General features: G+C 41.4%; 1 protein-coding gene and 1 long non-coding RNA gene across 4 annotated transcripts in view; one reads left to right on the top strand and one right to left on the bottom strand.

Annotated features, from left to right (window-relative positions):
- Positions 1-2,951: 2,951 nt before the first annotated feature.
- The window catches only part of TXNRD1 (thioredoxin reductase 1), a 39,787-nt gene continuing 15,186 nt past the window's right edge, over positions 2,952-27,552 (top strand). Inside the window, exons 1-9 of one of the 3 annotated variants that reach the window (XM_048952923.1) lie at positions 2,961-3,060; positions 16,691-16,928; positions 17,028-17,086; positions 19,091-19,213; positions 22,642-22,714; positions 22,823-22,942; positions 23,755-23,897; positions 24,002-24,117; positions 26,095-26,320. In XM_048952923.1, the coding sequence (XP_048808880.1) occupies positions 19,127-19,213; positions 22,642-22,714; positions 22,823-22,942; positions 23,755-23,897; positions 24,002-24,117; positions 26,095-26,320 (765 nt within the window). In that variant the 5' untranslated portion in view covers positions 2,961-3,060; positions 16,691-16,928; positions 17,028-17,086; positions 19,091-19,126. Of the gene's footprint in view, positions 3,061-16,690; positions 16,929-17,027; positions 17,087-19,090; positions 19,214-22,641; positions 22,715-22,822; positions 22,943-23,754; positions 23,898-24,001; positions 24,118-26,094; positions 26,321-27,552 lie in introns of those variants that run through there. The other 2 variants (XM_048952917.1, XM_048952931.1) reach the window with 2 other exon arrangements.
- On the bottom strand, positions 14,329-16,617 carry LOC125696813 (uncharacterized). Its single transcript, XR_007378547.1, has 3 exons — positions 16,506-16,617; positions 16,169-16,286; positions 14,329-14,426 (listed from the first exon to the last, which is right to left on the bottom strand). It is a non-coding gene; the product is annotated as an uncharacterized LOC125696813 (long non-coding RNA).

Here is a 27,552-nt window from a genome sequence, read left to right as displayed (position 1 = left end):
CTGAAGACTGTTTTCCAGCATGTGTCCTTGGTATTGGAGAAGGACAACGTGAAGATTATTTATGAGGAGGACAGCAGTAGAAATTGAAATGTCAAGCATTTTCTAAACAGAGAGGAAGATAAAGTCTCTCTCCCAAGGTGTACAAACAGAGAGAAGAAGCCAAAGAATAAGGAAGAAGTGTATAACATACAAACAAGGTAGCAGGAGATCACACTATAAATACTGCATTTTTTTTCTTTTATCCTCTTTCTTCTTGTTGGCATTCTTGTCATCACATTCTGATTTCATTTCAGTGGCCCAACACCAGACCTTGTGTATGTCTGTGGTTCATCCAGCTAAGGATAAATTCTAAGATAAATGGATGTACTTTTTATAAGCCTCAATAAGTTTTTCTTCTGTGAGAAACTGAATGAAAAAGATGCTTCTTGGATTTGCCTAGTAGTAGATCTTCTGTGGGGAATGCTGTAATAGAAAAGTGCCTCTGTGGGAGATCACATAAACAAGATAAAGAAGTGGATAACTGGAGAGAGGATGATCTGGTAAAATAACAAGTCAACACAAGTGAAAAGAGTTTACAGGACCACGGTGTTGATCACAACCTGTGACTCATGAGAAAGTATGAAGCCAATGGAAGATGTTGAAAGGAGTTATCTTAAAGAGGCTGTGATAAGGAGTGGCATGATTAAAATAACTGTTGAGGAATATAAGTACTCAGGCTGCACTTTGAATGGCCTGAAGGCAGTATTAGTGAGGCTTTCTAGTGAGGATAAGTGGTGAGGTGTGCAAGCAAAGCTGTGTAGGAAGAAGCAGCACATTTGGAGGAGTGGGATGAAGATGGCAAAAATGAATGTTAGCCTTCAGGTGCAGCATCAAGACTCTATTCTGCAATGACATAACATTTGGATTACTACACTTAAAATTAAAATGTGATTTTGGAAAATTAAGATTTTAATTGCACTGTTTTTTCAGTATTTTGAAACACTTCAAATGTTGGACTTAATTTTTTCTACTTCCTCAATGAACTTTCACTACAGCAATATGAGATCTTTTTTTATTATTATTATTTTCTTAATGAAAGGAGATGTTATGAGAACATAATTGCAAAACAATAAACACAGTGAAACACAGTGAATGATTTCAAGGACAGTAATAGCACACCAAGGTATTTTTTAAGCTTGTTTCGTTTTCTCATGTTGACTGATTGTCAGTTGGTAGTCTCCATTTTATGAAAATATTGAGATGGTGTTTGACAGAACAGAGTTCCTTCCCTAAGCTTATTCATCAAATGATTTTAATAACTTTAATTCCAAAGCTATAATAATCCCTGAATGCATGTAACAATTATTATCTTCATTATTATCACAATTTTTTATGTTATACATATCTATATTGAAGATATCAATTCTAAAATTTCAGTGATCATTCTCACAGTGAATTCAGAGATTTTTTTCCACTTATAAGCTTAGTTGTAATTTTTTTTATTAGAAACTCCAGCTGACACAGGAGGTATCACTGTGGAGTGAATGAGTAATATAGCAGCAGAAATGGGAGCTGCTGAATTCCTCTGTGAAAAGAAAAAAAGCTGAGGACTGGGAGGCAGTGCCTCATAAGCCTTGAAATTCATAAGTTATTATCCTATTCTGTTTTCCCTTTCTGAGAGTCCTTTGCTGTCACTACTGTGGTGGAATAGAGAGCCTAAGTGTTTTATCATTCCCTTGGAGAAGCATTACTGAGGTCATCACATGTGATCTTAAAGAGACACAGCCTTTGCATGTTACACTGAAGGACACTGAATGAAATCAGAGGACCACAAAGCAACTTCAAAGCTGTGTGAGGAACTGCCCAGAGGTGTGGTGGATGCCAGGCCCCTGAGACATTCAAGGTCAGGCTTCAGAGGCTCTGTGCAATCTGATCTAGCTGCACATTATTGAATTAAATAATTGTTAAGGTTGAAAAAGACCTCTAAGATTGTCTACTCCAACCATCTAGTGCCACCAATATTGCTCACTAACCATACCCCTAAGTGCTACATCTATATGTTTCTTGAACACCTCTAGGGATGGTGACTCCATGACTATCCTGGGCAGCCTGTGCTAGCACCTGATCACTCTTTTGGAGTAGAAATTTTTCCAGCTATCCAATCTGAACCTCCCGCAATGCAGCTTGAGGCCATTCCTTCTCATCTTATCTCTGTTACCTGGGAGAAGAGGCCAACTCCCTTGTCATTACAACTTCCTTTCAGGTCACTGTAGAGAGTGATGAGTCTCCCCTGAGACTGGTCAGGATGGTCAATGCCTGTTCCCTCAGCTGCCCCTCAAAAGTCTTGTGCTCTAGATGTCCTTGCAGGGGAGTTGGACTACATGATCTTTAAAGGTGCCTTCCAACCCAAATTATTCTGTCATTCTACATACTGGGCTTGGAGTTCCTGAGTCTGTAGCATGCATTTTGTCGCAGTGCTTTGGCATTCAGCATTTTTCCTTTCTGAGCACAGCAGCCTTCACACTCAGCATGCAGCCCAGCACACGACCTGTGTAACCAGAGAGAAGCTTCATCCGCCAACAGCACTGTTTTTTTTTGGGGGGGGGGGAGGGTGGAGGAGAGGGGAAGGGGACTGGAACCTTTCAAAAAATGTTGGTATTTTCTCTAAGAATACGAAGGAGGCAAATTGCCGTGTTTGTTGTAACAAGTCACACGCTTCCACATGAAACGTGAAGAAAGTTCCAGTTAAAGCTGACAGCAACAGCGGATATCTGCGTGCTGGTCTGTTGGTGGTCTGTGGGGCCACAGGTTTTTTCGTTCACTCGGTTTATGCCAGAAACCTAAGCAGGCACTTGGCACGGTTTTGTGTGAAAGCAGGTACAGCAGGGCCAGGACCCGCGCTCCTGGACCTGCGCGGCCCCGGGAGCCGCAAGGGGTCGCGCCAGGCGCGGGGCCGAGCCTGTGGCCGCTCGGTCGCCATGGCGACGGGCCCGGGCTGTGGGCGCGGAGGGCCGCGCCATGGGGAGCGCCCCGCGGAAGAGCTGGGCGGTGCGGCAGGCCTGGAGCGACGGCGCCCGGCAGGTAGGCGACCGCCGGCTGAGGCAGAAGTTCGCAGCGGGGCGGCGGGCTGAGAGCGCCGAAGTACAGAGAGCGGCCCAAAAAACCTCGGTTTTGGGGTAAAGCGGATGAGGCTCGGCAGGGAGCAGCGCGTTTGTGTTTCGGCTTTTGGAGCTTCAGCCTCCGGTGCTCTTTGGATGTGGTTCGTGGTGCCCGCACTGGGGCTGTACAGCGGTCCCACCTACCTTAAAAGCGCTCAGGATGCAGTATTTCAATGAGCATTTACTGCTGAGGGCGTGTTGAGAAAGGGGCCTGTTTGTAAGGGTGTTCTTATCAATGCAGTAATTGAGGAACGTTGAAACTAAAACGCCTTAGCAGCTTTAAGATGTCACAGAGCATCTCAAGGCTTATGATGCAGGATGGAAATTGTCAGTGATGCGGCAAACAGGAACAGAGGTGCCCGTGAGGTAAGGATCTGTGTAAGGCAGGAGCTGGCAAATACAAAGATGAGGTTTCTAGCTGCTTTAGACACTTGAAATAGGTTTATTGTTATGGCTGCATGTTGCTTAGTGTCTTTCAGTTGTATAAATACAAAATTCTATAAGCTGATTTGAAGGCATGGCATTGGAAACACTGGGTATTCCTTTACTGTAACCAGAAAGACTAACAAAACAAAACAAAAAAAACTTTCCAGCTGCTGTCAGGGAAATTACTGGCCTTACACTTGGGGGCAGTGCAGCTCCCTGGGAAGAGTTCAGGTACTGTTGGTAAGCTCCCTCTCCTAATACTGCCACGTGCCTATTATGTGTAGAAACACCTAGTTTGGCTTTACATCAGCTGCTAAATGCTAGGCAGCTGTGGTAGCATGAGTTTGGGGCAGAATGAACAGTCTGTAGCCAAGATACCCAAACTTAATTCCTCTTGACAGCAATGTTATCTTCTGACACAAACTCAGAAGTGAAGCCTGCATCTTAATGAGCTTCCTCTACCTTGTGAATCTGACTCATTTAGGCAAACATGACCTAAAAGAACATATTCAGACTTCAGATTATATGATCTGCTGAATCTTGTTGGTTTTTTTTCCGTGTAAGAAAGTGTAAGCCATTCAGAGAGACAGTTTGGAGCAGTGGGCCCAGGAGAATCTCATGAGGTTCAACAAAGCCATGTGCTAGGTCTTGCACCTGGGTCACAGCAACTCCCACTGTCAGTACAAGCTGTGGATCAAAAGGATAGAGCACAGCCCTGCTGAAAAGGACTTGGGGGTACTGGTGGATGGCGAGCTGGGCATGAGCCAGCAATGTGCTCTCACAGCCCACAAAGCCAATTGTATCCTGGGCTGCATCAAAAGAAGTGTGGCCAGCAGGGTGTGGGAGGTGATCCTGCCCCTCTGCTCTGTGCTGGTGAGACCTCACCTAGAATGGTGTTTCTAGGTGTGGAGTCCTCAATTGAAATGCAAAAAATGTGAGTTAATTAACAATTGTTTAACTGACCCTGAGGCATGGAGAATCTTAAATTAACCCTTTTCTGTAGTTAGTCATACCAGGGAGTAGACTGTTGGTTTTTTTAATGTCTACATACATCTCCCTTACAAGATATATTTCAAATTCTGTGTCCTTTCAATAGTAGGAGGGTGAAACGGGGTCATTCCTAGCAGTAAGAATTTCTTAATTACTTTCTGCATTTTTTCCCACCCTTCCATTATTTTGTCAATGATAACAATAAATTCAAAGTTAGTAATTTGCTGAAATATCTTAAGGATATTTAACAAAAACAAACAGTTTAATGCCAGTAATGAGCAAAATAGGCAAGGAAAATGTTGGCTAGCATTGGAAAATGTAAAAATTTTAAGATAAACAGCTTATATGTGTTTTATGTAACATAGCTATTAAAAAAATTCCCTTAGCCTTAGCTTGTGTTTTTGAAAAGGTTATCCTGCAATCCTCAAATAGTATTTGGTTTACTTTACTGGTTACAGTATTTATGACACATTTTGTGGATGTAAAAGTATGAAAATTGGAATTAACTCAGAAGATAATGCTCTTCTGAGTTAATTTTGCTAATCTATCTTTGTGGTATTTTAGTGTTTCTGTGTTACTAACCATGCATTTTATTGCAAAAAAGGAATCATGAGAAAAATCAAAGCTAACTAAAGTTACATGACTGAAAATTAAAATAGCACGGCTTTCACCTTTTGCATTATAAAATACACTGTTTCTGTATGGCTCTCTCTTGTTATCACCTCATGTGGGATGAATTTTACAAGTGGCTGTGTTTTCAGTTCAGTTTGACTTCCACGTAAGTTGAAGTTGCCCAGTTCCTTTCGGGTAGACCTAGAAATTTCTTATAGACTTGGAATGAAATTTGGGTCGGACTCTAGGAAGCAAACTCAGATAATACTTTTCAGAGCATTACTGCTTGGTTTTGGTGCTAATATGAGAGATCCTAGCTTTGTGCTGAAGTACCAACATTGGGGGTGATTATGTTGCTCTGATATTTACGTGCGATGATCAAGTGAGTAATAAGACCTTAAAATTATGTATTTGTTTATTTTTGTAGTATTTCCTGCAAAGTTTCAACCACATGATTTGCATGTAAACTGCACGGGTGTCACAATAATAGATGTCAGTGCACTCTGTGGGGAAGACTTGCCTCCTGGAGGTGATGTCATGCCTGCTCGTATGCTTCCTTCTGCCCTGGTTTACAGTTAGGCCACTCCTTTGACTTCTGCTGTGAATGGGAGCAGTACTTGTCCTTCACAATGTACTGGTTGTCTTTTTTCCAGTCCATTCTGGATTCTCTGTTTTCAGGACTTCTTCTTTCATGCAGCCCAGGATATGGTTGGCTTTCTGGGGTGTGAGGGCGCATTGCTGGCTTATGTCCAGCTTGCCATCCACCAGTACCCCCAAGACTTTTTCAGCAGGGCTGTGCTCAATCCTTTCATCCCCTAGTTTGTATTGGTAATGGGGGTTGCCTCAACCCAGGTGCAAGACCTAGCACTTGGTTTTGTTGAACCACATGAGGTTCACGTGGGCTCACTGCTCAAGCCTGTCTAGGTCTCTCTGGATGGCATCCCATCCCTCTGGTGTGTCAAGTGCACCACAGCTTGGTATCATCAGCAAACTTGCTGAGGGTGCACTCAACTCCGCTGTTGATGGAATTGATGAAGATACTAATATCAGCCCCAGCAACAACCCCTGGGGGAAACCACTCATTACTGATCTCCATCCAGACATTGAGCCATTGACCATCACTCTCTGGACTCAATCCTGCAGCCAGTTCTTTATCCATTGAAAAGTCCACCCATCAAATCCATATCTTCCCAATTCAGAGAGAAGGATGTTGTGGAGTTCTGTGTCAAATGCCTTACTGTGGTTCAGATAGGTGACATCAGTGGCTCTTCCCTTATCCACTGATGCAGTTACACCATCACAGAAGGCCACTAGGTTGGTCGAGCAGGATTTGCCCTTGATGAAGCCATGCTGGTTCTCCCCTTTCTCCTTCCCTTCCATTTGCCTTAGCATAGCTTCCAGGAGGATCTGCTCCATGATCTGTGGCGTGGATGAGTAACTGACAGGTTGGTTATTCCCAGGGTCATCCTTTTTACTGTTTGTAAAAATGGGTGCAATGTTGCCTCTATTCCAGTCATCAGGGGCTTCACCTGATTGCCACAACTTTTCAAATATCGTAGAGAGTGGCTTGGTGTATGGGAACTGCTGAGTCACGGCCTGAACCTCTGATTGATCACCTGAGGCGAGCCATGAGCCAGCCAGAGGAGCACAGGTGAAGGCAATTCACCTGTGCTGCAGGAAGGGGTGGAGCCAGGCTGCACCCCTCCTAGATCTACTTAAGAGCTGGCTGCCAGTGGGGAAGGATCTTATCTGGAGATCCCTCCTTCTGGTGTTTTGTGGTGAGCCCAGCATAAGGGTAAGCCTTCCATTTATTCTCTTTGTTATCATAGTCTACTTCGCCTAACTCTCTTGTTTATTTTGTGATTGTAACATCTTGATATCCATTAATTAGACACTTGACAACTACATCAGTCAACTCCTGGGATGTATCTCATCAGGACCCATAGGCTTGTGGATGCTCCTCAGGTGGTCACACACCTGATCTTTGCTTTTCTTTGTAGGAGATTCTCTCTTTTCTTTGTAGGAGAGACATTGCTTCCCTGATTGCCTCCTACCAAACCAGACATTTGAGGGCTGTGTGATGAGCAGTTATCAAGGAAGACTAAGGCAAAAAAAAGTTAAGTAACTCAGTCTTCTTCTTGTCTGTTGTTACCAGCCTGCCTCTGTCACTCACTATGGGGAGTGTGCCTTCCTGGACTTTTCCTTTTCTGGTTGAAGGACCCGTTGAAGCCTTTCTTGTTCTTTTTGGCATCCCCAGCCAAGCGAAGAGTGGAAAATTAGCTTGGCTTTCCTTAAGTTTAGCTCCTAATCTTACTCTTCACCTGTCTCATGTCCCTCTGGAGTATGAACTCAATGACAATATGATCACCGTAGCTCAGGCTGGTTCCAATTCTGATGTCACCAATCAGTTCATTTACATTGGTGAGCCATAGGTCCAGTATTGCATCCCTCTGGTGAGGCCATCAATTACTTGACTCAGGAAGTTATCTTCAGTGCATTCCAGGAGCCTCCTGGATTGTCTACAGCTGGCTGTGCTATTTTTCCAGCAGATGTCCGGGTGGTTGAAGTTCCCCAGAAGGACAAGCACTTGTGATCACGACTCTTCCTGCAGCTGGAGGTAGAAGGCCTCACTGACAGGCTCTGACTGATCTGGCAGCCTGTAGTAGTCACCAGTCACAAGGCTCCCTTTGCTTCCTTGGTCTCTGTCACCAGTAGGGTTTCAACTTGCTCATGTCTGTTCTTTAGGGACAGCTCTTCACATTCCATTCCTTCCCCGGTGTAGCAACATTCCCACCGCTCCTTCCTCACTTGTCACTTCTGAACAGTTTGCAGCCATTGATAGCCACACTGCTGTCATGGGAATCAACCCATCAGGTTTTGATGGGGACAACTATATTATGGTTTCCAAGCAGCGCAGTAGCATCCAGCTCCTCCTGTTTGTTTCCCAGGCTGCGTTTATTGGTGTAGAGGCACTTCAGCTGGGCAGCTGATCTTGTCACTTTCTTAAAGGATAGCTCCTTAGTTCCTTCTGGGTATTTCCCATTGCCTTCTCCTGTTGCTTCAGCAGTCGCTGCTTCATCATCATAGAGTTTTGTACATGCTGAAGTGTTGGAAGCACATCTCAAGGCAGTGGGTCCTTTGAGGCCTCTGCCAGCACCCTGTTCCTCTAATACAACTATGCCATCCCCACACCTTATCACAGGAAGGCTTACTACATCCCCTGTCCCCCTTCACACCTAGTTTAAAGCCCTTCCAATGAACCCCGCTAGCTTTTCCTCAAGGACCGTTCTCCTTTGAGAAAGGCTAACCTCATCTGGTGCCCACAAACCTGGTACCATGTAGGATAATTGTTAGAAAAAACCCCAACAAGTTCTGGTGACAGCACCAGCCACAAAGCCTGTGATAAGAAGAAGTGATCCTTTGTTGTTTATCTGTGTCCTCCAATACAGGAGGCAGAGGAAAAAAAGATGATCAGAACATTCAGTTCCTTTAGCCATCATCCCAAGGCCCTGAAATCCGTTTTGATTGCCCTTGACTCATGTGTAGCTGCATCATCTCTACTTATATGGAAAAGCAGTAAGGGGTTGTGGTCTGTCAGCTGTACCCCAGGGTAGGTAGTTTCCTGGTGATGTTCCTCACCTTCATGCCAGGAAGACAGAAGACTTCTCTAAGAAGAGAATCTGCTCAGAATATTGGATGTTTCCTCACCTTCAGCTTGGTTTTCTTTCCATTTTTTTTTTTCAGAAAGCTCACAGATGTTGCTTTCCTTACCATGTTGTCATTCCTGCACGTAGCCCTACACCTTATATTGATACTGTAGTTGGGCTCATCTATGTTAAACCCTCTGTGATCCCTGCTATTGTTGGCTGTCCCAGTGCTATCTGACCCAGCACTTCTATGTGCATGCTTCCTCTCTTTGCAGTTCTGTTTCCTGCTATTAGAATCTTAACCAGGTGTCTGAAGATTAGATTTTGTTTCCCTTCTAATGGCATGTGTCACTTTCACCCATTGGTTTTACTACTCGGTGTGGGATAGAAAACAATAGGAGCCTGTTATAGTGTAGTCCTAAGCTTTTCTTCAAGAATTTAGAAATGGTTTTTAGTAGTAAACCGAGATGTCCTCCTATTTCATGTTCTGCAATAGCAAGCATGCCAGTTTGATGTGTAGAGGTAATTATTCAGAGAAGAAAGTATTACTTGGCACAGTGTCCCAGCTGTGGCAGTAAGGAAGCTCTCTACTTCCTCAACTCCACCACTGCATGCATAGCCTGACACAAAGCAAGCACATTTCTCTACATTGTGTCTCACTTCACAAAAGTGAACTGTTTGTTTTCCACCCATCTTTCACAACCATTTCCAGTTAGACTTTTGTCTGAATCTGTATGCCTCAGATTTGTGGTATTAGTTACATTGCAAGGAAGTTTGAGGGCAGTGATCTGCAGGGATAGGGTGCTTTGATTAGCTTGTACAACTGCTGAAACTGTTTGCTGAGCTGCTGAAAGCAGGAATCAGTGGTTACACCTAAATTCTTCTGTTTCTCAAGGCTGAAAAACTGATTTCTCAGGCCTAAAATAAACACATTCCCCCCCTCTTAAAATAGTCCTGCTTGGATTAAAACAAAAAAAGTATCTCAAACATTCAAGCTTAACTACTTTTCACAGTGTGGTACCAGCATTAAGCTTCTTTTACATTCTGGGAGACCATCTCAAAAACCTTGTTTTCTTTTAACCTTGTTCCCTTTTAAGACTGACTTGTTCGGCACAAAGAAAGAAATAAGATTCTGGGTGAGATGTTTTCCTTCTTTTTTCTTTTTTTTTTTTTTTTTTTTTTTTAATGTTCTATGTGACTCAAATGTAAGCCTAGCTAGAAAGAGGAATGTGAGAATGAATAAATGACTTCATTGTGATAGAGACAATAAAGGCGTGGCTGGCAGCAGTATGGCCTAATGGTGGTACAGTACCAGGAGATTCTGTTTCAAATCCCACTGAACACTGTTTCACCTCCCTGTGCCTCAGGTCTCACACTTGTTAAAGCATGGCTGGTGGTTCTTCCTCCTGTAGCGCGAGAGTATTAATCACAGTTTGTAGTAGATGAAGGTTTGAGTTGACCACAGGAATGACAAGAAAAAAATGAGGAAGCTCAGTTATTTCAGGTTGTCTCAAAGGAAGGGTGAGCCGATGTGGCAGGGGGGATGATGTGCCCACGGGTAGTCACACCAAAAATTAGCCTTCTTTCTTTTGATTTGGATTAGACAAAGTACTGTACTACCATGTGTAAATCCAAAAGCGACAGTGACTTTCGGAGGGAATAGATAAAACTGCATGGTAAAAATTGTTGTTACTACAAGGTTATGTTTTCCATGAAGATTGTAAATAAATCTGTATATGAGATCTTACAGGTTTTACTACAGTTCCAAAGCCAGAGAAGCTTTGTTTTTCATGACGTAGTTAATTTTGCTCACAATTAAATAGAATGGAAGAGGCAAGTGCAAAGATAGGTAATTAACTGAGCATTACTTGCCTTTTTACTGAGGAAGAGAGAGTCTGAAGTTTACTTCTGTTTAGTTTATTCAGCTTGCTCTGTTTCAGGCAATAGTTTGCATTGTAGGTGCTCTAGAAATATTTGAGGTTAACATGTGATGTTATACTCATGGAAAACATCCTTATTAATGCTAATTAGAGCAACCTCACTAAATCCTATATGGTTTGCTGTAAACAGTTACATAAGAAGGCTGAAGACTTTCTAGGACAAGTAGCAATTGCCTTATATTGCTACAGGCTTTGGTGGTGTGAGAACTGATGGGAAAGGCTGTGTGAAAGCCTGGATCTTGGTGGAGTGGGCTTTCAAGTTCCTTCATTTTTCTAGCAAGTACATGTCTCCTAAGACTTCTCAGACTGAAGGCTTTTGTTGAGTCAGTCCCCAGACTCTCATAAGAAAATGGAGCTGAAAGGGGAGAATTTTGTCTCTTTGGGCACTCATTGGAGTGAAGGCTTTCCAGAGATGAATGGAGTGTTGAATTGGGCCCTGGGAGAGATGTCACTTGAAGACGTTTTCGTTTGGTGTGGCATTCGTCATCCCTCTGCCAGCATATCTTCAGTGGCTTGTCTTGGGTTTGTAATTCCTACTCTGCTGTGGATGGGTTTGTTTACAATTTCTTAGTACACTTTTCTTGTCCTTTGAGAAAACAGAGCTGTGAAGCTGTTATTTTCTACCTTTTTCATATGTTAATTGCATTTGATTGCTGGGAATGATGTTTTCTCCATTGGCTTAGAGAACTTAACAAGCTGAAAAGCTCTCAGAAGAAAATTTATATTGACATGCTTTCCCACTTAGGAAAATGCTTTTAAATGCCCCTTTTTTTTTTTCCTCCCCTGCTCAAATATTAATGGAAAAAAAAGAATTTATGCTTTCATAAAGATAAGTATTTTGCAGTAACACTAAGACTAGAGTATTAATTAACAGAAATCTGAGGCAAAGAAAAGCCCCAGTTTCTGTTCACGTACCCCGCTTGTAGTTGTGTTATTCCACATTATGTTTGATGGTGATCCCATTCAAGCTAGGCTTTATTTAAATGGAAGATGTCTTAGGCTCTTAGATATGAAAAGCAGGTTAAGAAGAATACCAGTAGAACAAAAGCACTTTAAAATAGCATATTGAGAGATACAAGTGATAACATAACTAAGACTCAGATTCCTCAGGAAAATTAGCTTCATTCTCCTGTTTGTCAGTAATGAAGCTTGGTGGTTTGGGATTTTAAGAGTGAGTCAGAACACAGCTTTGTACAAAATGCCCTGTTCTTGTTTGTTCTTGACCTTAGGTAGATCAAGGAAATGAGCACACAGAAGAACATCATTGGGCCGGGTCACACAGCTCAGTCTTTTGATGATGTTGGAGCTGGCTTGGGTCTGATATCCAGATCAATCAATAGCCAGCGGTTGCAAAGCAAAAATACAATTATGTAAGGAAGTGGGTCTCTCTGATGAGGTTAAAGTTTTCTTGACATAAAGCCAAGCTCTTCTCAAAGCCAAGAAAACTTCTACTAACCAGTGAGATGTTTCCTAACAGAGTCATTGCATAGATATTTCAGCAATGTTTTGAGTAAGTCACAAACAGGAGAGGAGCTGTTTTCTAGGCTTACATGTATGTCGTTGCTTTGTGTTACATGAACAGTGCAGGCAGGCGAGGTCAGTAGGTAACAAAATAGACCCATGAACAAAGAAAAAGGCTGGAGGTGATGTCACTGTTCAGTCTGCTACTGCTTATGTACTCTGCAGGTGAGAGAGCTATTCAAATACCTGGAAGTTCCTTGGTTTTCACTTGAACTAGAGTGAACAGATAAGCAAGGCAGAGGGCACAGTTCAGTCTTTTCTCCCTTTTTCCTTCCTCAATGCTTACGTATGCAGGTAGTGGAATTCTTCTGAGGGGAAAAAAAAAACCAAAACCTACACAACAGACCTTCAGCCCAAGGGAAGGTCTATGTTTTCGTGATGTTGGTGAAACCTTTTTGTTTGCCACTCGCTGTGGAATATTTTCCTTGCAGGCTAAAATTAGAATCCATGGATGTGCAGCTTTTGCAAGCTTCTGCTAATGTATGTAGTCGTGAAAGCTGCACTGATGTGGTTTGCTTATTTGTTAATATTTAACATTTAGGGTGGAAAGTAGAGGTCTTGAACTGTGTAATTTCTGTGGAGTGATCACTTGTGCTTTCCGTATACCTAAGGGTAATTTCAGAGAAAAAGCTAGAGGCATTACATTTGGGTGTAATCTTGGTCTTATACACAGGCAGCAGGATTCTGAGGTTTGTATATGCTAGCCTTCAGTAGTAGCACTCATCAGATGTCAGTATCTCTGATGTGATTACACTGCTTGTCAGCGAGCACTGAATTCTGAGTATATAAATAATGTCAGGTGGGTCTGTCTTAACATTCCTGGCTTATTGTGGGATCAGACTTTGGCAGTGCTCAGATGAGGAGTTGAATGCACCTCTAAGCTATCTTTCAGCATCCTCTGGCAAGGCAGTCAGGTGCTGAGTCAGCCCTTGGAAGGAATGAGAATAGCCACAGGCTGCTAGTTTACCCTGTCAAAGGTAGCCCTGGTTGGAGCCAGAATCACCAGAGCAAAGCGTATGCAGCCTTGTATGCGGGCCCTGACACATCTGCTCAAGTCTGCTCACTTTTTTCCCTTAATTAGCTGTAAGGCTGCTGTCTGCCACAGTAAAAAATCAAAGCGTGAGGTGAGCTGAGGATTTCACTTACGTGATTGACTCAACAAGAAAAAGCTTCTGTGTATCATTTTTTAATTTCTCACCCACTGATCCTGAATGTCTCGAAAGCACGGGTGCATCGTGATTCCTCTGGGGTAAGGCAAGCTTTATAGGTTTTCATCCTTTCGTACCTTCTGTCCCGCGTTTCCATTCCTTCCCAGTGCTGTTAGTTCAGCTGATAGCAGGACAGCCTCTCAGCACTCGTTTATGGTTGTAACCTGGATAATGTAATGGTTGCCCATTGCTTCCAAGTATCTGAGCTTATGCAAGTGGGGAGGTGGTGACCAGTGTTGGAAGGGCAGCAACAAGCTGGTTAGTGGGCATGGTGGAGATGGGTTGATGGTTGGACTAGGTGATCTTAGTGGTTTTTTCCAACCTTAATGGCTCTATGATTCTATGATTTAAGCATAAACAGGAGAAGGAAAACCTGAAACTTTCTCCACCAAAAAGCAGACGCATAAGATAAACCTTCATCATCACATGAAATACTTAGCATTCCTCAGATGCCTGAGGACAAACTGTAAGGCAAGTCACAATCCTGTTTACAAGCACTACGTAATTAGAGGCATCTTCCAAACTACTGGAGACAGCTATTTTTTAATTATATTATTTTGTCACAAAAACATTGCGGAGTTCTTTCCTTTTAATAATGTCTTGCTGTGTGGCATATGGAACCAAGCTAAATCAGAGCACAGCTTTGCCTTGCAGAGCCTTCAGCCCCTTCCTGGTGAGCAGCTAAGGGCTGGAGCTTGCATATCCCACCATGTATGATTCGATCCCTTGGTGTGTTCTTCTGCAGAACATGGCAGTTCTTATCCTGGAGCATTTCTGCTCATGAACAGGTTGTTCTGCAGGGCTTGCCAGTTGCCCCTGTGGTCAAGGCCTCTGAAAGCAGCCATGCCTTTTTTCGCACCCCCCCTCCAGGAGTTACCCGGGTCTAAAGTTCAGAGGCCAGGCCTCAGGACCAGCGCGGACTTTGGTGCATGAGGAAGCTCTCTCCTGATAAGGAAGGATATGAATTTAAAACACCACAGTTATTCCTTTTTTTTTTTTTTTTTTCCTCTGCACAAGTGGCAGCGAGGCCTGATAATGTAGTCTGCTTCAGAAATGGATTCAGGTAAATGCTAAAAAGTTGTTTTCTCTGCTGATTTAACAGTCTCCTGCGCAAATCTGGCAGCTTGACACTGGTGAGAGAGATCTTACTGCCTGCTCTTCCTCTGCACTAGTTAGTGTGGATATGCCATCTCCTCTGTACCAGCTGTGCTACTGGTGGCATACCTCCTGTGAGCAGAGGGAAGGGTCAGTCCAGTCAAAAACCATCCATGTGTTCTTTTCTCCTGGGTCAGGGCACTGGTGCTAAGTACGTACACAGGGTATTTCGTCAGGAGGAACTAAAATCAGCCTGGTGGAAGAGCCTTACCCCTTGTGACAGTTTGTTGGCTCTGTTCAACCCACGTGAAGGGTGCTTGGCAGTAGCAGGGAGGTGGCGTGTGATAGTCGCCGCCTAGATTGGGGCTATCGAAAGTTGCTGAGAAGGAAGTGCAGGTTTGGAGCCTGGCTGGATCTTCCTGCAGCAGCTAAAGTGAATGTTGATGCTTACCAGCAAAGAGAGCTGTCCTGAGTGTTGCATCTCTGAGGACTGCTTGGAGCAGCTCACTGATCCAGGTGAGCAGCCTTAGTCTAAGAGACGGTACATGCAAACTGATTCCAGGAAAGTATCGATTTGCCAGCAGGGGGTTATGGTAATTGCCATTAATGGATGGAATCTTATGGAGAGTGAGCACATGATACAAAAGCATTTTTTGCTTTGTCATTCTGGCTGTGGCAGATTGCCCAGACTAGACAGGGAGAGGCCCCTGGCCTAACAACCTGCAGCCAGAAGGCTTTCAAGATCCTGCCAGAGGTTATGGGTTTGGGTATTGCTAAAGCTGTGAACCTTTAGCAGAGATCTACCTGAAGATAGTGTTGCTTATATAAATGCCTTTGTTGTCTAACTACTTGATTTTTATCTGATTTAAGATGTAGTTTTACATGAACATTCCTGAGACTGTTTAAACTTGTTGTAAGAATAAAATATAAGACTTCAGTTGCTTTAGGAAGCCACAGGACTGCAGCTTTGATAATGTATCGGGCAGAAAGCCCTCCTTTGTGCAGGCTGTGACCGCTGTTCAAACCCATGCTCTTGTTTTTCCCAAGTATGTGTGTATACACACGTGAACTCCCAGATTCTTTCTTCAGGCTAAAATAGGCCAAGAGTTATCCATCACTAATATTACTATTAACTATTGCATAACAGCTGCTCTTTGTGGATCTCTGACTCCTTTGCCAACATCAGCCAGAGGACTTTTATCTCCAAGTTGCAGAGGACAACTGAGACAACAGTACTGTTCAGTTTTCAGGGACAGTTTGTGTGTATGTGTGTTTGGATGAATGCTTTGCAGATCTGTGGGCTCCCTGCCCAAAGGATGCATGCATGCTCAGGATGGCTGTCTGTCCAGGTATGCACACGTGTCAGTTTGCTAATTAATGATGATTGCGCCGTGCAAAGTATGTGTGTGGTCAAGCACAAACAAGCGTGTTCCGACCCATTTCTTGGAACTTATGCTTAGCGTAACCCAGGGGCATGTGGAGAAAAGCAGAGCTGATAGTGGCTTCCAATCATCCATCAGATTTCTTTTTTTGTGTCAAATCAAATGTCTTTTTTTTTTTTTTTCCTTGCATCTAACACATTTTACACTTACCTGGTCATAAATCAGATGTGACCAGTGAGCAGGCACAGGTCTGTTCTGTTCCAGACTCTTGAAAACACTTATTTAGAAGATTTCAAGGTAGAAATAATCTGGAGGAAGGAGCAGGGGGCTGCCTGAAAAAAAAAAAAAACACAATGATATATTAAATTGAAGTTCCCAGAGGAACTAATTGAAAAAGCAGAATCAAAACATTCAATTCCTTTGTAAAGTGTATTAGATTGGGCAAAATAAAATAAAAGGGAAAAAAAAAAAAAGGGGAGAGGTGGGGAAACAGTGGCACAGCAGCATTAAAAAGTCACTTTCTGTGTGACAAAAGTAAAATCACCACTTTCCTTTTAGGCTGAAGTTTCAAGCTTAACCAGCACAGGTCATATTTCCTTGCTTTGTTTCAAGTGTATTCCTGGATTGGCAGAATGTCCTGGAATCCCAGCCAGCTCTCGTATGGGATTTTTGTTAGAGACAAAAATATAGCAAGTCATCCTAACGTTGCAAATGACTCATCGGTTGCCTTAGGGAACACTCCCCTGAGACGGCGGCTGCTGCTGAGGAAGTGATGAAGCCACAAAGGCCACTCCCCCGGCCAATTTCACTGCTCAGCCTACATAAGGGACGTCCCTCCAGAAGCGACTTTGTTTTATCCTTTATTTCACGGAAAGCGCGCAGAAACGGCGAGGAGTGCAGTGCGAATTAACCACAGCCGGTTTTCTTTGTGGGAGAGAAGCAAATAGAAGGTCATGAGACAATTTTAAAGGTAGGGGGATTTGCACTTTAAACTCTATCATTTAGTTTTGAGATTAAAACAAAAAGTCTACAATGATTTTTTTTTATTATTTTTTTATTTTTTTAATAGTTCTTGGGAGATGAAAGCAGGAGATCTGTTCTCAGCATGAGATCCCATTTCTGATTCCAGTAAGTTCCCTCTTTAAATGAGAGCTTGTCAGTCTAGTTTTTTTGGAGCTGGCTTCTGGGAGATAGTGTCAGAGGGGAGCATGTAATCTATGAAGTGTGAGCTAAACTTCTAGCATGTTTTCATGAAGAATGAGTATGAAGAACTGGTGAAAAACTAACCAAACGATAAGGAACCACTGATGGAATAAAGTCTGAAGCTTCTTAATGCACATGTGAAAATACAAAGCGTTTGTCTTTAAAGGAAGAAAAATAATATAGTTAATGATCTAAGCAAACTCCATGAGTAGGTATTGTGGTTTCATTATACTCTGTGTTTGTACGCATCATAAAGATGCAGTTCTTGATACTTGAGTCTTCTGACTGTGTGGGAGTTAAGTTTGAGACTGTCCTTAAGTGTCACTGAGCAGGCAAGGTGTACTTCTGGAAAAGTACAATGTGTTTTATTACTTTTACGGCCCTAAATATTAATAAAATGAAACTGCGTGTTGTTATGCAGTCTATGCTCTTTTTTCAGTCTTTTTCTGATTGCAGTAGGAAAAACAGCTGATAGCTGTGTGAGAATAAAAGAACTGATTGCAGCCTAGATTCAGTGGTGGGGTTATATTGGGGTGGCAGAGTGGGAAGAGAAGAGGAAGGAAGCCAAGGTATTTTTGGATGTCTTCACCACAGCAGATGTTTTCTAGGTTTTGTTTCTACTGTTAACATGCTACCTAGGGTTATGAAAGACAAATATAAGTGTAACTTTCTACAGGCAGAAGTACAGTCTGAACTTCTGCTGGCATTTCACTTCTAGCTGAGGAAAGTGATAGGGTTGGTTTTGTTTTTGTTTTTCTTACTGATACAGATACACTGGCACTTATACTTAAAGGGGCTAATTTTACCCCAGAGGAAGGCAACTGTAGAATAAATTGAGCACAAAGAGCTGCTTTATGCAAAACAAAGTTAAGATGAAAAGAGAGGGAAAACTTTTATGTTCGCTTGTATTGTGTTAACCATGACTATTCTGGCAGTATTGACCGAGTAGGCAGATAGAAACACTTTACTAATAGCAAACAGAAATATTAAGTGTCCAAGTGTGGGCTCGTTCATTCACTTTTTTAGTCATAAAAGTTTTCTCATGATGTTAATTGAAATTCACTGATTTACATCAGTTGAGGAATCTGATGTTTGCTCACTCCAAATCTTGTCTGCAGTTTGAGAAGCACTGAGAAACAGCCAGCAACTTCAAAGACCTGAAGGTTTGAAGTTGTGATTGAGAAGAGCTCACAAATTGAGTTCAAAGAATTGTTTTACATAGAGTGTATGAAGATTAATGTGATATTCTTTGTGGCATACAGCTCTCAAAATGCTTTTTAGGACTTGGGTGGTTGCTTTTCTCTGGTATCAGTGTGTATCTGTTCCAAAAAAAAATGAACCTCTTCAGTGATCACACTTGGTCTGTTTAGCTTCAAAGTTAGCTATAAAGTTAAGCCAAAGAGCCATGTTACCAAAATGTAGTTTTGAGAAGTTGTTTTCTTCATTCAATTCTTTCTGTTCATTGGATTGGTAAGGATGATAACTGCAGTTTGTTACTGTGTTGCATATGGTTGTTCTATTTTCCTACTCATATATGTAGCAGAAGGGGGAAAACCCACTAATTAGAAAAGTCCAGGGCAGATGAAAAGAATGAAGTAAGTTAATGAGATGCCTGTGTCAGCAGGTATGTACCTCATCCTGGAGTCTGCAGTTTGAGGAGGCACTGTAGTTGTGGTGATGTGGAAAAGTAAGCTCTGTAAGGAAACCTCGGTCACCAAAGAACAAAGAAGTTCATAGCTCAGCTGTACTGAGATATCCAAGGATGGGTTAAGATGACAAGATTTTAAAAAGCTAATTAAAAGTAGAACTGAGAAAATCCAAATGCACTTACATTTCCTTATCGCGATATTTGCTGCTGAAAATACTTGTTTTTGAACACCATAAATAATTTTTTGCTGTTCCCTAATCCTTTTTATTTTCACTGTTCAGACCCATAAAGAAGACAAGCCTCAGGAACTGCTGGAAATGAATGGGAATACAGCAGAGTCCCATTCCTACGACTATGACCTCATTGTCATCGGTGGAGGCTCAGGCGGTCTGGCTGCTGCCAAGGTATGAGAGAGACAATGTAGATTTATGCTTTCCTTGTGAGTGGGTGACATCTTCATTAACTTGGTTCTGGATATGTCTTAACACTGTAAGGCCGTAACATTTCTGTCTGTTCAGCTGGACTTCTGTTGAATTTAGTTCTAGGTTAAAGGTGCTCTTATCTTACCCATATTCGTATGTATTATGCATGCCATACGGTGAACTACTGTGGTCAAGAAAGCTAATGGCATATTAGGGTGCATCAAGAAGAAGTATTACCAGCATATTGAGGGAGGTGGTCCTCTTCCTCTATTCTGCCCTGCTGAGGCTCTTCAACTCAAAAATGACAGGGATCTAGAAAGTGTCAAGTGGATGGCTATAGAGGTGAGCAGGGGTTTGGAGCATCTTCCATAGAAGGAAACTGCAACTCTTCAGTCTTGAGAAGACTGAGAGGGGATTTCATTGCTGTTTATCTAAAGCATGGGAGTCAAATCAAGGGATGGGCTCTTCTTGGTGGCATGCAGCAATAGAACAAGGACAAAAACTGGAAGATAGGAGTCCCATACAAATAAAAGGATGAACTGTACTGTGAGAGTGATGAAACACTGGAACAGGCTGCCCAGAAAGGTTGTAGTGTCTCCTCTGCAGACACCTTTCTGGGCACTTTCCTGTGTGACCTACTTTAAGGAACCTGCTTTAGCAGGGCCTTGGGTTCAACAATTTCAAGAGTTTCCTTCCAATCCATACAGTTCTGTAATTTTTGTAATATAGTCTGCTTTTCCATATACTTGAAGCAGAAAAATACGAAAACATCATGGTATAGCATTGAATACAGTGCAGCTTGTTCCTTGCATCCCCATTAATGAGAGAGAATGATTTTAGAAAATAGGAGGTGGATAACTTTACAATGAGAAAGCACACAGCTGAGTGGTGGGTTGTAACGTGCAGTGTGTGTCCATAATTTATTTTGGTAGTTTGCTACTCCCTCATCAGTAGGATCGCTGTTGTCATGGCTGAGGATGAAATATAAGTTCTGTGAAAATTCTGAGAACCTGGAAAGAAAAGTAGAAAGTAGTTTTTAGGGGACAGGAATGTTCAAGACAAAATAGTAAGAAGAGTAAAGGAGAACTTGGAGTAATGAAATGCCATCTGTTGAAATTTCCATAAGGAAGCTGCTTTGTTTTGCTGTATGCATATTCTAGCTTGCGAAGCTGTATGATGTTTATTGCATCATTTCTCAGCTCTGGGGCTGAAAACGTGTGTCTAGAAAAATGAATGGTCTTGTTCCTTCAACTCAAGGGAGTAGGGAAAAGGTAGGAAGATGGGCTTAGATGAGGGAAAAAACAACAGGCCATAAGCTAAGAAAAAACTAATTTACTAAAAATGATAGTGGAATGTGAGATAATACAATGTAATACAATATAATTGGAATTGAAGCTAATAAATAAATGAGTGAGTGTCTGAAAACCAAAGGTCTTACTCTAGTGCTGCAGGCGAGATGGCCAGGGAGCACACAGGGCCAAAGCGGGCAAAAGAGGAACAATCTTGTGGCTCCCAGTCAATTTCTTCTTTTCCTCTGAATGGGAAACTGAGTAATGTGGTCTTCTGGAAGCTGTAGTTTAGTCTTCTCTTCTGAGAACCACGTACCGGGAACTATCGACAATCCACAGAACCGCAGCGTTAACTCTTCAACTCCCAGTTTGCTACATGATGTTATGGTATAGAACATGGCTAACAGACCACAAACTATGACAGAATGTCTTCCTTTTTTTGTCCAAATGGTGCTCAATATTTGGTATTTTGGAGGCTTGTCTCCACGGTGAGAGTAAATGCTGCCAGTCTGAGCGAGCAGACCCAGACCAAAACTGCCACCATTGGTAGTGAGCTGTTGTTGTGTCATAGAATCACAGAATGGCCCAGGTTGGAAGGGACCTCAAGGATAATGAACCTCCAACCCCCCTGCCACAGGCAGGTCCACCAACCTCCACATTTAATACTGGACCAGGTTGCCCAGGGCCCCATCTAATCTGGCCATGAAGGTCATGCAGCACTAAATCTACTAAGGCCAGAAAACCTACAGGGCAGGTTTTATTACTGTGGGCATATCACTGTGCAGAATTAGTTATATCTGCTTGTGACCTCTGCTCAGATGGCAATACGGACCTGTTAACATACAGCTGAGCTTGGGAATCTGTGCATTCTGGTTAATCAGCTGACACTAGTAATGTTCTTTCAAACTGTGTGTAAGAGCTGTCATTAGAAGGAAGCAGTAATAATACATCTCAGTTCTTAAGTGCTTTTCAGAGGAACTTTCTCAAAGTGTGTAGAAACTAGCCTTTTGGCCAGCCTTGATCTTTAATAGGAAGCAAAAATCCAGTACATTAATATTTTCCTAAGTCATCTAAACCTATGTTCTTTGAAATATGTTTTGTATTTTGCATGGAATAAGATGCATTTAAAATTTTAATTTTGATTGTCAACTGTTTGGATTAACAAGTATTACCAGTAGCATAATGCTGAAGGCTGTCCAGACTCCTCCTAAACCAAACCCAAAGCCCTAGAGTAATACTCTGTGCCTACAGCTGCTGTTATGAGTCTGAGAGTTCATCATGTGATGCAGCGCTGTTGTGGTTACTCAACATATCAAAGCTGTTTTGCTGCATCTCGTGGGGGAATCTGTTGTGTCTCAGCGCCGTAGCATTTAGTTAAGTGTTCTTCTCTGCCTCCAGTCATTTCCAGTGATTTTTGCCTTCCCCTTAGAAAACACAGAGGGAATAACGTAGTCAGTACGGAAATTCCAGTTTTCAGTATCGTGTACACACGTTGCCTGTTGACTTGCTAATTAAATTTCTCAGGGGAATTATCATAAATCAAATCATTGCTTTTCTAGAATGGATGACACTTGCACATCCTGACAGTCAAGTCAATTTACCACATGTTGTCTAGTCTGAAGATTGTACTCAAAATTGAGTCCTCCTTTCTGCCACAAAGAAAAAGACTGGACAAGCGGTAATGCTTGGCCACATGACTGCTTGTGTCATTGTGTGATGTGGTTTCAAATAAATATTTGAGGAACCATCTATGAGGGGAAGACGGGATTAATGAACAATTTGTTAAATATATTAAAAGTAAATGTCACATTGGGCAACATTATAAACAAAATGACAGGATGAAGGAGGGAAGGAGGGGTTTGACTCCCAGAGATTTCTATCAACTGGTGCCGTGCTCTTGTTTAGCAGGGCAAATGGCTGTTTTTTCCCTTCATCTTTTTTTTTTTTTTCTACTGACTGCACAGACTAATTCTGAAGATTAATGACTGCCTGGCCATTCCTTGCAAATCATTCATTACTGCTTAATTAAAAGTCACAAAGCTCTTTAGCAATGGTGTTATCATCTACTCTAAATTTAACTTCTAATATTTAGATATGTGTCTTATTTAACTTGTTTTGCAGGAGGCTGCCAAGTATGAAAAGAAAGTGATGGTCCTAGATTTTGTAACACCTACGCCTCTGGGAAATTCATGGGGTAAATGTTTATTCATTGTAAACTTTTTACAGTTTACTAAGAGACTGACTGTCCTTTGGGGTCAACCATACCAATGTGTGAAAAACACATTCTGTTTCTTTCTCTCAGGTCTTGGAGGAACATGTGTAAATGTGGGCTGTATACCAAAAAAATTGATGCATCAGGCAGCTTTACTGGGACAAGCCTTGCAAGATTCACACAAATTTGGATGGGAGTTTACAGAAGAAGGTACAGAAGAAAAATGTTTTATGTTTTTTTTTTATTTTAGTTTTATCATTTGTGCTGGAAATACTGAGGTAATTTGCAGAATGAAATGCTTGTTGCACTTAAGCACATGCTAACTTTAATGACGTGAGGCAACTTCACAGAGTCTATGTGTAAACTTAAGTGCTCTTCATAGCTTCTTGCTTTGCAGCATTTGATCTGGTTTTAACATCTTCCCATCATGTAAATGTTTGAGAAGAGTGCTGTGTGCATAAAAGCAGTAAGATACTACTCCATTTCTGAATGTAACACAGCGTCTAAGAGATTACCCCAGATTGTTCTTCATTAGAAACAGAAACTTGCTAATAATTGCATACAAGATTTTCTCCATTTCTACAACATCAGAAACTGAATTTTACTTTGTATTAGCTCTAATATACATGATTGTAAGATTGGGATTTAATTAGGGTTCATTTGTTGAACAGTGTACCTGCTTAGTATGTGTCATTGGGAAACTATTGATAAAGTGTGAAGTCCAAATGTTCTGTATTTCAAAGGCTGCAACTGCACTAATATGAGGGGGAAAATATCTCAGATGGTTGGCATAAAGAACACTCAGGTTTGTTTCTTTTAAAGATATCTGCTTCATGGTGATTTCTTGTGTTGTCTGTGCTAATATAGTTCTTTTGAATTTCATTTGAGTGACCCTGAAGTAAAATAGGAATAAGACAAAGGTGACTAGGTTGTGAAAAATAGTCTGTCTAGGAATATAGGGCTGGCTACAAAAAAGAAGGGTTCACAGTCTGAAAGAGGAACATCTGTTTTGTTTCCAACAGTCAAACACAACTGGATGACTATGACAGAATCTGTTCAGAATTACATCGGCTCACTGAATTGGGGCTATCGGGTAGCTCTGAGAGAGAAGAAAGTCACGTATGAGAATGCATATGGAGAATTTGTTGGGCCACACACAGTGAAGGTACTGCATAGCCATGGTTGCTGGGTCTCGTAGTGCTTTCAAGAATAATTTTTTCCCCTGGTAGGACTGTAAAATACTCAGTTTGACAATTGCTTTGTTCTCAGGCAACAAATAAAAGAGGAGTTGAAAAGCTGTACACAGCTGAGAAATTTCTCATTGCCACTGGTGAAAGGCCACGCTACCTGGGTATCCCTGGAGACAAGGAATACTGCATTAGCAGGTAAAAACAGTGAAGAATATGAAGATATTCACTGTGTGTAAATACTAAACTTCTAAGGGACAATAGCATAAACAGGGCTGCTTGCTTGGTGTTGTTCTTCCATTGTAACTTTTTTAGAGGAAAGTAAGCAAGAAAATAGCTATAAGCAGATGTTAAGGTGGTGAGAATGTTAGTGTCTGGTGGGCACTGCTGAATTGTGGGTGGTTGGCTAGAATTGTTCTGTTTCCAGCTCATAATAGCAGTAACTGAAAATACCATAAATGTCTGTCACAAAATGAATTGATAGCTGTGCCCCCATTACAGTTACATGTTCTTTTTCCTAATTCCTTAAGGTTTTTCAGTTCATGTACAGACATTTGCTCACAATAAAGCACACAGCCTGTTTGGAGGAGAACCCCCTGCATATCAAGAAAAGAGGGAGTTCTGAGGCAGCTGATAGCTGAAGCTCAGATTGGATACTAGGAAATATTTCTTCTCAAAGAGAGCGGTGCTGCAGTGGCACAGGCTGCCCAGGGAGGTGGTGGAGTCACTGGAGGCATTTCAGAGCTGTGTGGATGTGGCACTGAGGAATGTGGTCATTGGGCATGGTAGAGATGAGTTGGCTGTTGGACTGTATGATCTTAGAGGTCTTTTCCATCCCTAATGGTTCTATGATTCTATGATGTTGTGAAGCTGGTTGAAATGTATCTGTCATCGTGCATTTTGGAAGTGTTGAAGCTTGACCCAATTTTTCCCTAGCTACCTAGTGAAGCAAATTTAACCGTTGCTAGAACCTCAAATGTCTAAAGTGCTAAAGCCAAACAATTTTAGCACAGCTTACACAGACACACACACACACACACAAAAAGGATAGTTGGGAGGAGAAGTTACATACAGATGAAGTGTGTTTTCATACAGACTAATTTCTAAAAATTTCTCATCGTAGAAACACAGGTTGGAGTTCCAGGCTCCCATGCCTTTAGCAATGAAATAAATAACTGGTAATTTTGTCAAACCAAAATATCATATTGCCTGTTTCCCTTCTACAAAGTAGTAGTGAAATTAAAGGTAATAGATTATGAAGCCTATGAAGTAGTGCTTTAAAATAATAACATTTTGAGGGTCATAACATCAGAGACTATCAAACTGAAGCTATCTGTGCAATCTTAACTGGGTTCTTCAGGGGTTGTAAACTATGATGTAGCCTTTTTCATTATACAGTCAAATTTATTCTCTTATAGCATTTGCAGAGATCACCTTGTTTAGCCTTTGCAGTTGTTGGCTGAAAGAGAGACACTTCTTAAGATGTAAATCTTTGGAGAATTTCATTACCAAACTCTGCCTGAGTCCCTGCTGAGCAAGCATTGACACCTCCCTGAGTCTCTGCTTCCCTGGGCAGCCTGGTTTTGTAGTCTAACTCCAAAGTGTAGCAGAAGTGACATGTGTTGATGAAGTTGAAGCAAATGGAAAACAGGCGAAGAAATGTTTTCCATAACTTTGTACTTATATCTCTATTTCTGTGGTTTGCATTAATTCATTTTATTGTCTATATGTATTAGTCACTGTGTGCGATGCATTAGCAAAAGGAGAAAACTTCAAAGAAGTTATGTGTGTCTATGTGCTGAACCCCTTCCTCTTCCATTTAGCTACCAGGAAGTAAATTCTGCAGCAAAATATGTGATTCAGTAAAAATATCCATTTTGTAAGAAACTGTAATAAGTTTCTGCTTTAAAAAAGAAATAACAACCACACAGGATTTTTGTGATGATTCGGAGTATTTCATGCTGTTCTTTTGTGTGTTTCTAATTAGAGCTTTTTAATTTGCCACGTACTGATTATATATTCTAACCGAATTTCCAAAAATAATTTTTGTTTTGTTATTGTCAGTGATTATGAAAAGGATTAAGTCCAATTCTTACAAAGCAACATAGACAAATGTGAAATGTATTCTCCTGTTTTTTCTAATAATTAGCTGTTGTTATTTCTCCCCTTTTACAGTGATGATCTTTTCTCGCTGCCTTATTGTCCAGGGAAAACCCTGGTCGTTGGAGCTTCCTATGTTGCCTTGGAATGTGCAGGATTTCTTGTAGGTCTTGGATTAGATGTCACTGTAATGGTGAGATCCATTCTTCTAAGAGGATTTGACCAGGATATGGCAAACAAAATTGGTGAATATATGGAAGAGCATGGAATCAAATTTATTAGAGAATTTGTTCCAATCAAGGTAAGCTCAAAGTAGTAAAAGACTACAGTTGATTGCATTATACCTATCACAGTGTTTTAAGTTACGCATATTTTATATCAATAAAGAACTTGAATTTGCAACGTAGGATCAACCTACGATGTAGGATCAATACCACAGGTTATTTTTTAATTGTTTGAAATAGATTGATTTCATGAATCTTATGTAATTTTAAAAGTACTGTTTGGCCTTAGTATTGGAATTGTCTGAGATTCCAGAATTTGTTGTTTTTATGAGAATTAGATGGGTTAGTATATGTTACGTTAACAATGTTATGTCTGCTCCTCTTGATCCTGCAAATGCTACATATGCTTAAATTCCAGCAGCTCTCCTGAAGTCTGTGAGACTTCTTGCAGGCTGCTACATAAGAAGATACATGTTCCTTGTAAGATCATGGCTACTGCATCACAAATAATTCTATTTTTTCATTGTCAGTTCTCAAATTCTCAGCCAACAAATACTGCTTACAATGCTCAGGATCAGTGGGCTATACAGAAAGGTCTGAAATACCCATCTTTATCCTTTATGTGGCAGAGGCCTTAGATATGTGCCTAATTGTCTTTGAATTCCATAGGGATACTCATGCAATTAGTTAGGTGTATGTATATATAAGCAAATTCAAGTTGTAAAGTAGATTAGTTAAGCTCTGGAGCTTTTCTGATATTCAGTGGCCTTATCACAGGCTTCAGAGGGTCCTAACTGTATTTTTCTTAATGCTTTTTCATGATGATGAGTGTTTAATTATTATGAATTAGGCAGTAATGTATTAAGCAGTTTGCTGCTTGGTGTTAAGCTAGCGTGTTACTGAGTTTAATGCTTTGGGAATGAAAGCATGAAGTAGAGTGAAGACTGGTTTTGTTGTGTGTTTGTTTTTTAGTCCACACCTATCAAGAGTAGTTTAGGAAGTGCTCTTGCCAGTTTCCTCTATAGATCTGACCCATAGAGGGTCAAGGATGATTAGCTAGTTTTTAATTTTTTCAGATTTAGCTTTTTGTAAAGTTTTTGGGGGGAAAGGGAAGGAAGAAGTTGGCGTTACAAGCAGAAGGTCATTTCAGGTAAATTACAATGGTCTCCTCCAGCCAGATGCGCTCTATAGAGTCCATTACTCTAGTCATAAAACAGTCTGTGTTATATGCCGTTCCTTTACTACATGTCTTTGATTTCTGCGTGAATAAAATATGTGGCCCCGTTTCTAGCTAAGAATAACCTTAAAC

The sequence above is a fragment of the Lagopus muta genome, chromosome 1 (assembly GCF_023343835.1).
Source record: "Lagopus muta isolate bLagMut1 chromosome 1, bLagMut1 primary, whole genome shotgun sequence".
NCBI lineage: Eukaryota > Metazoa > Chordata > Aves > Galliformes > Phasianidae > Lagopus > Lagopus muta.
Note: the sequence above shows the minus strand (reverse complement) of the source record. Positions and strands in the feature narration are given on the sequence as shown.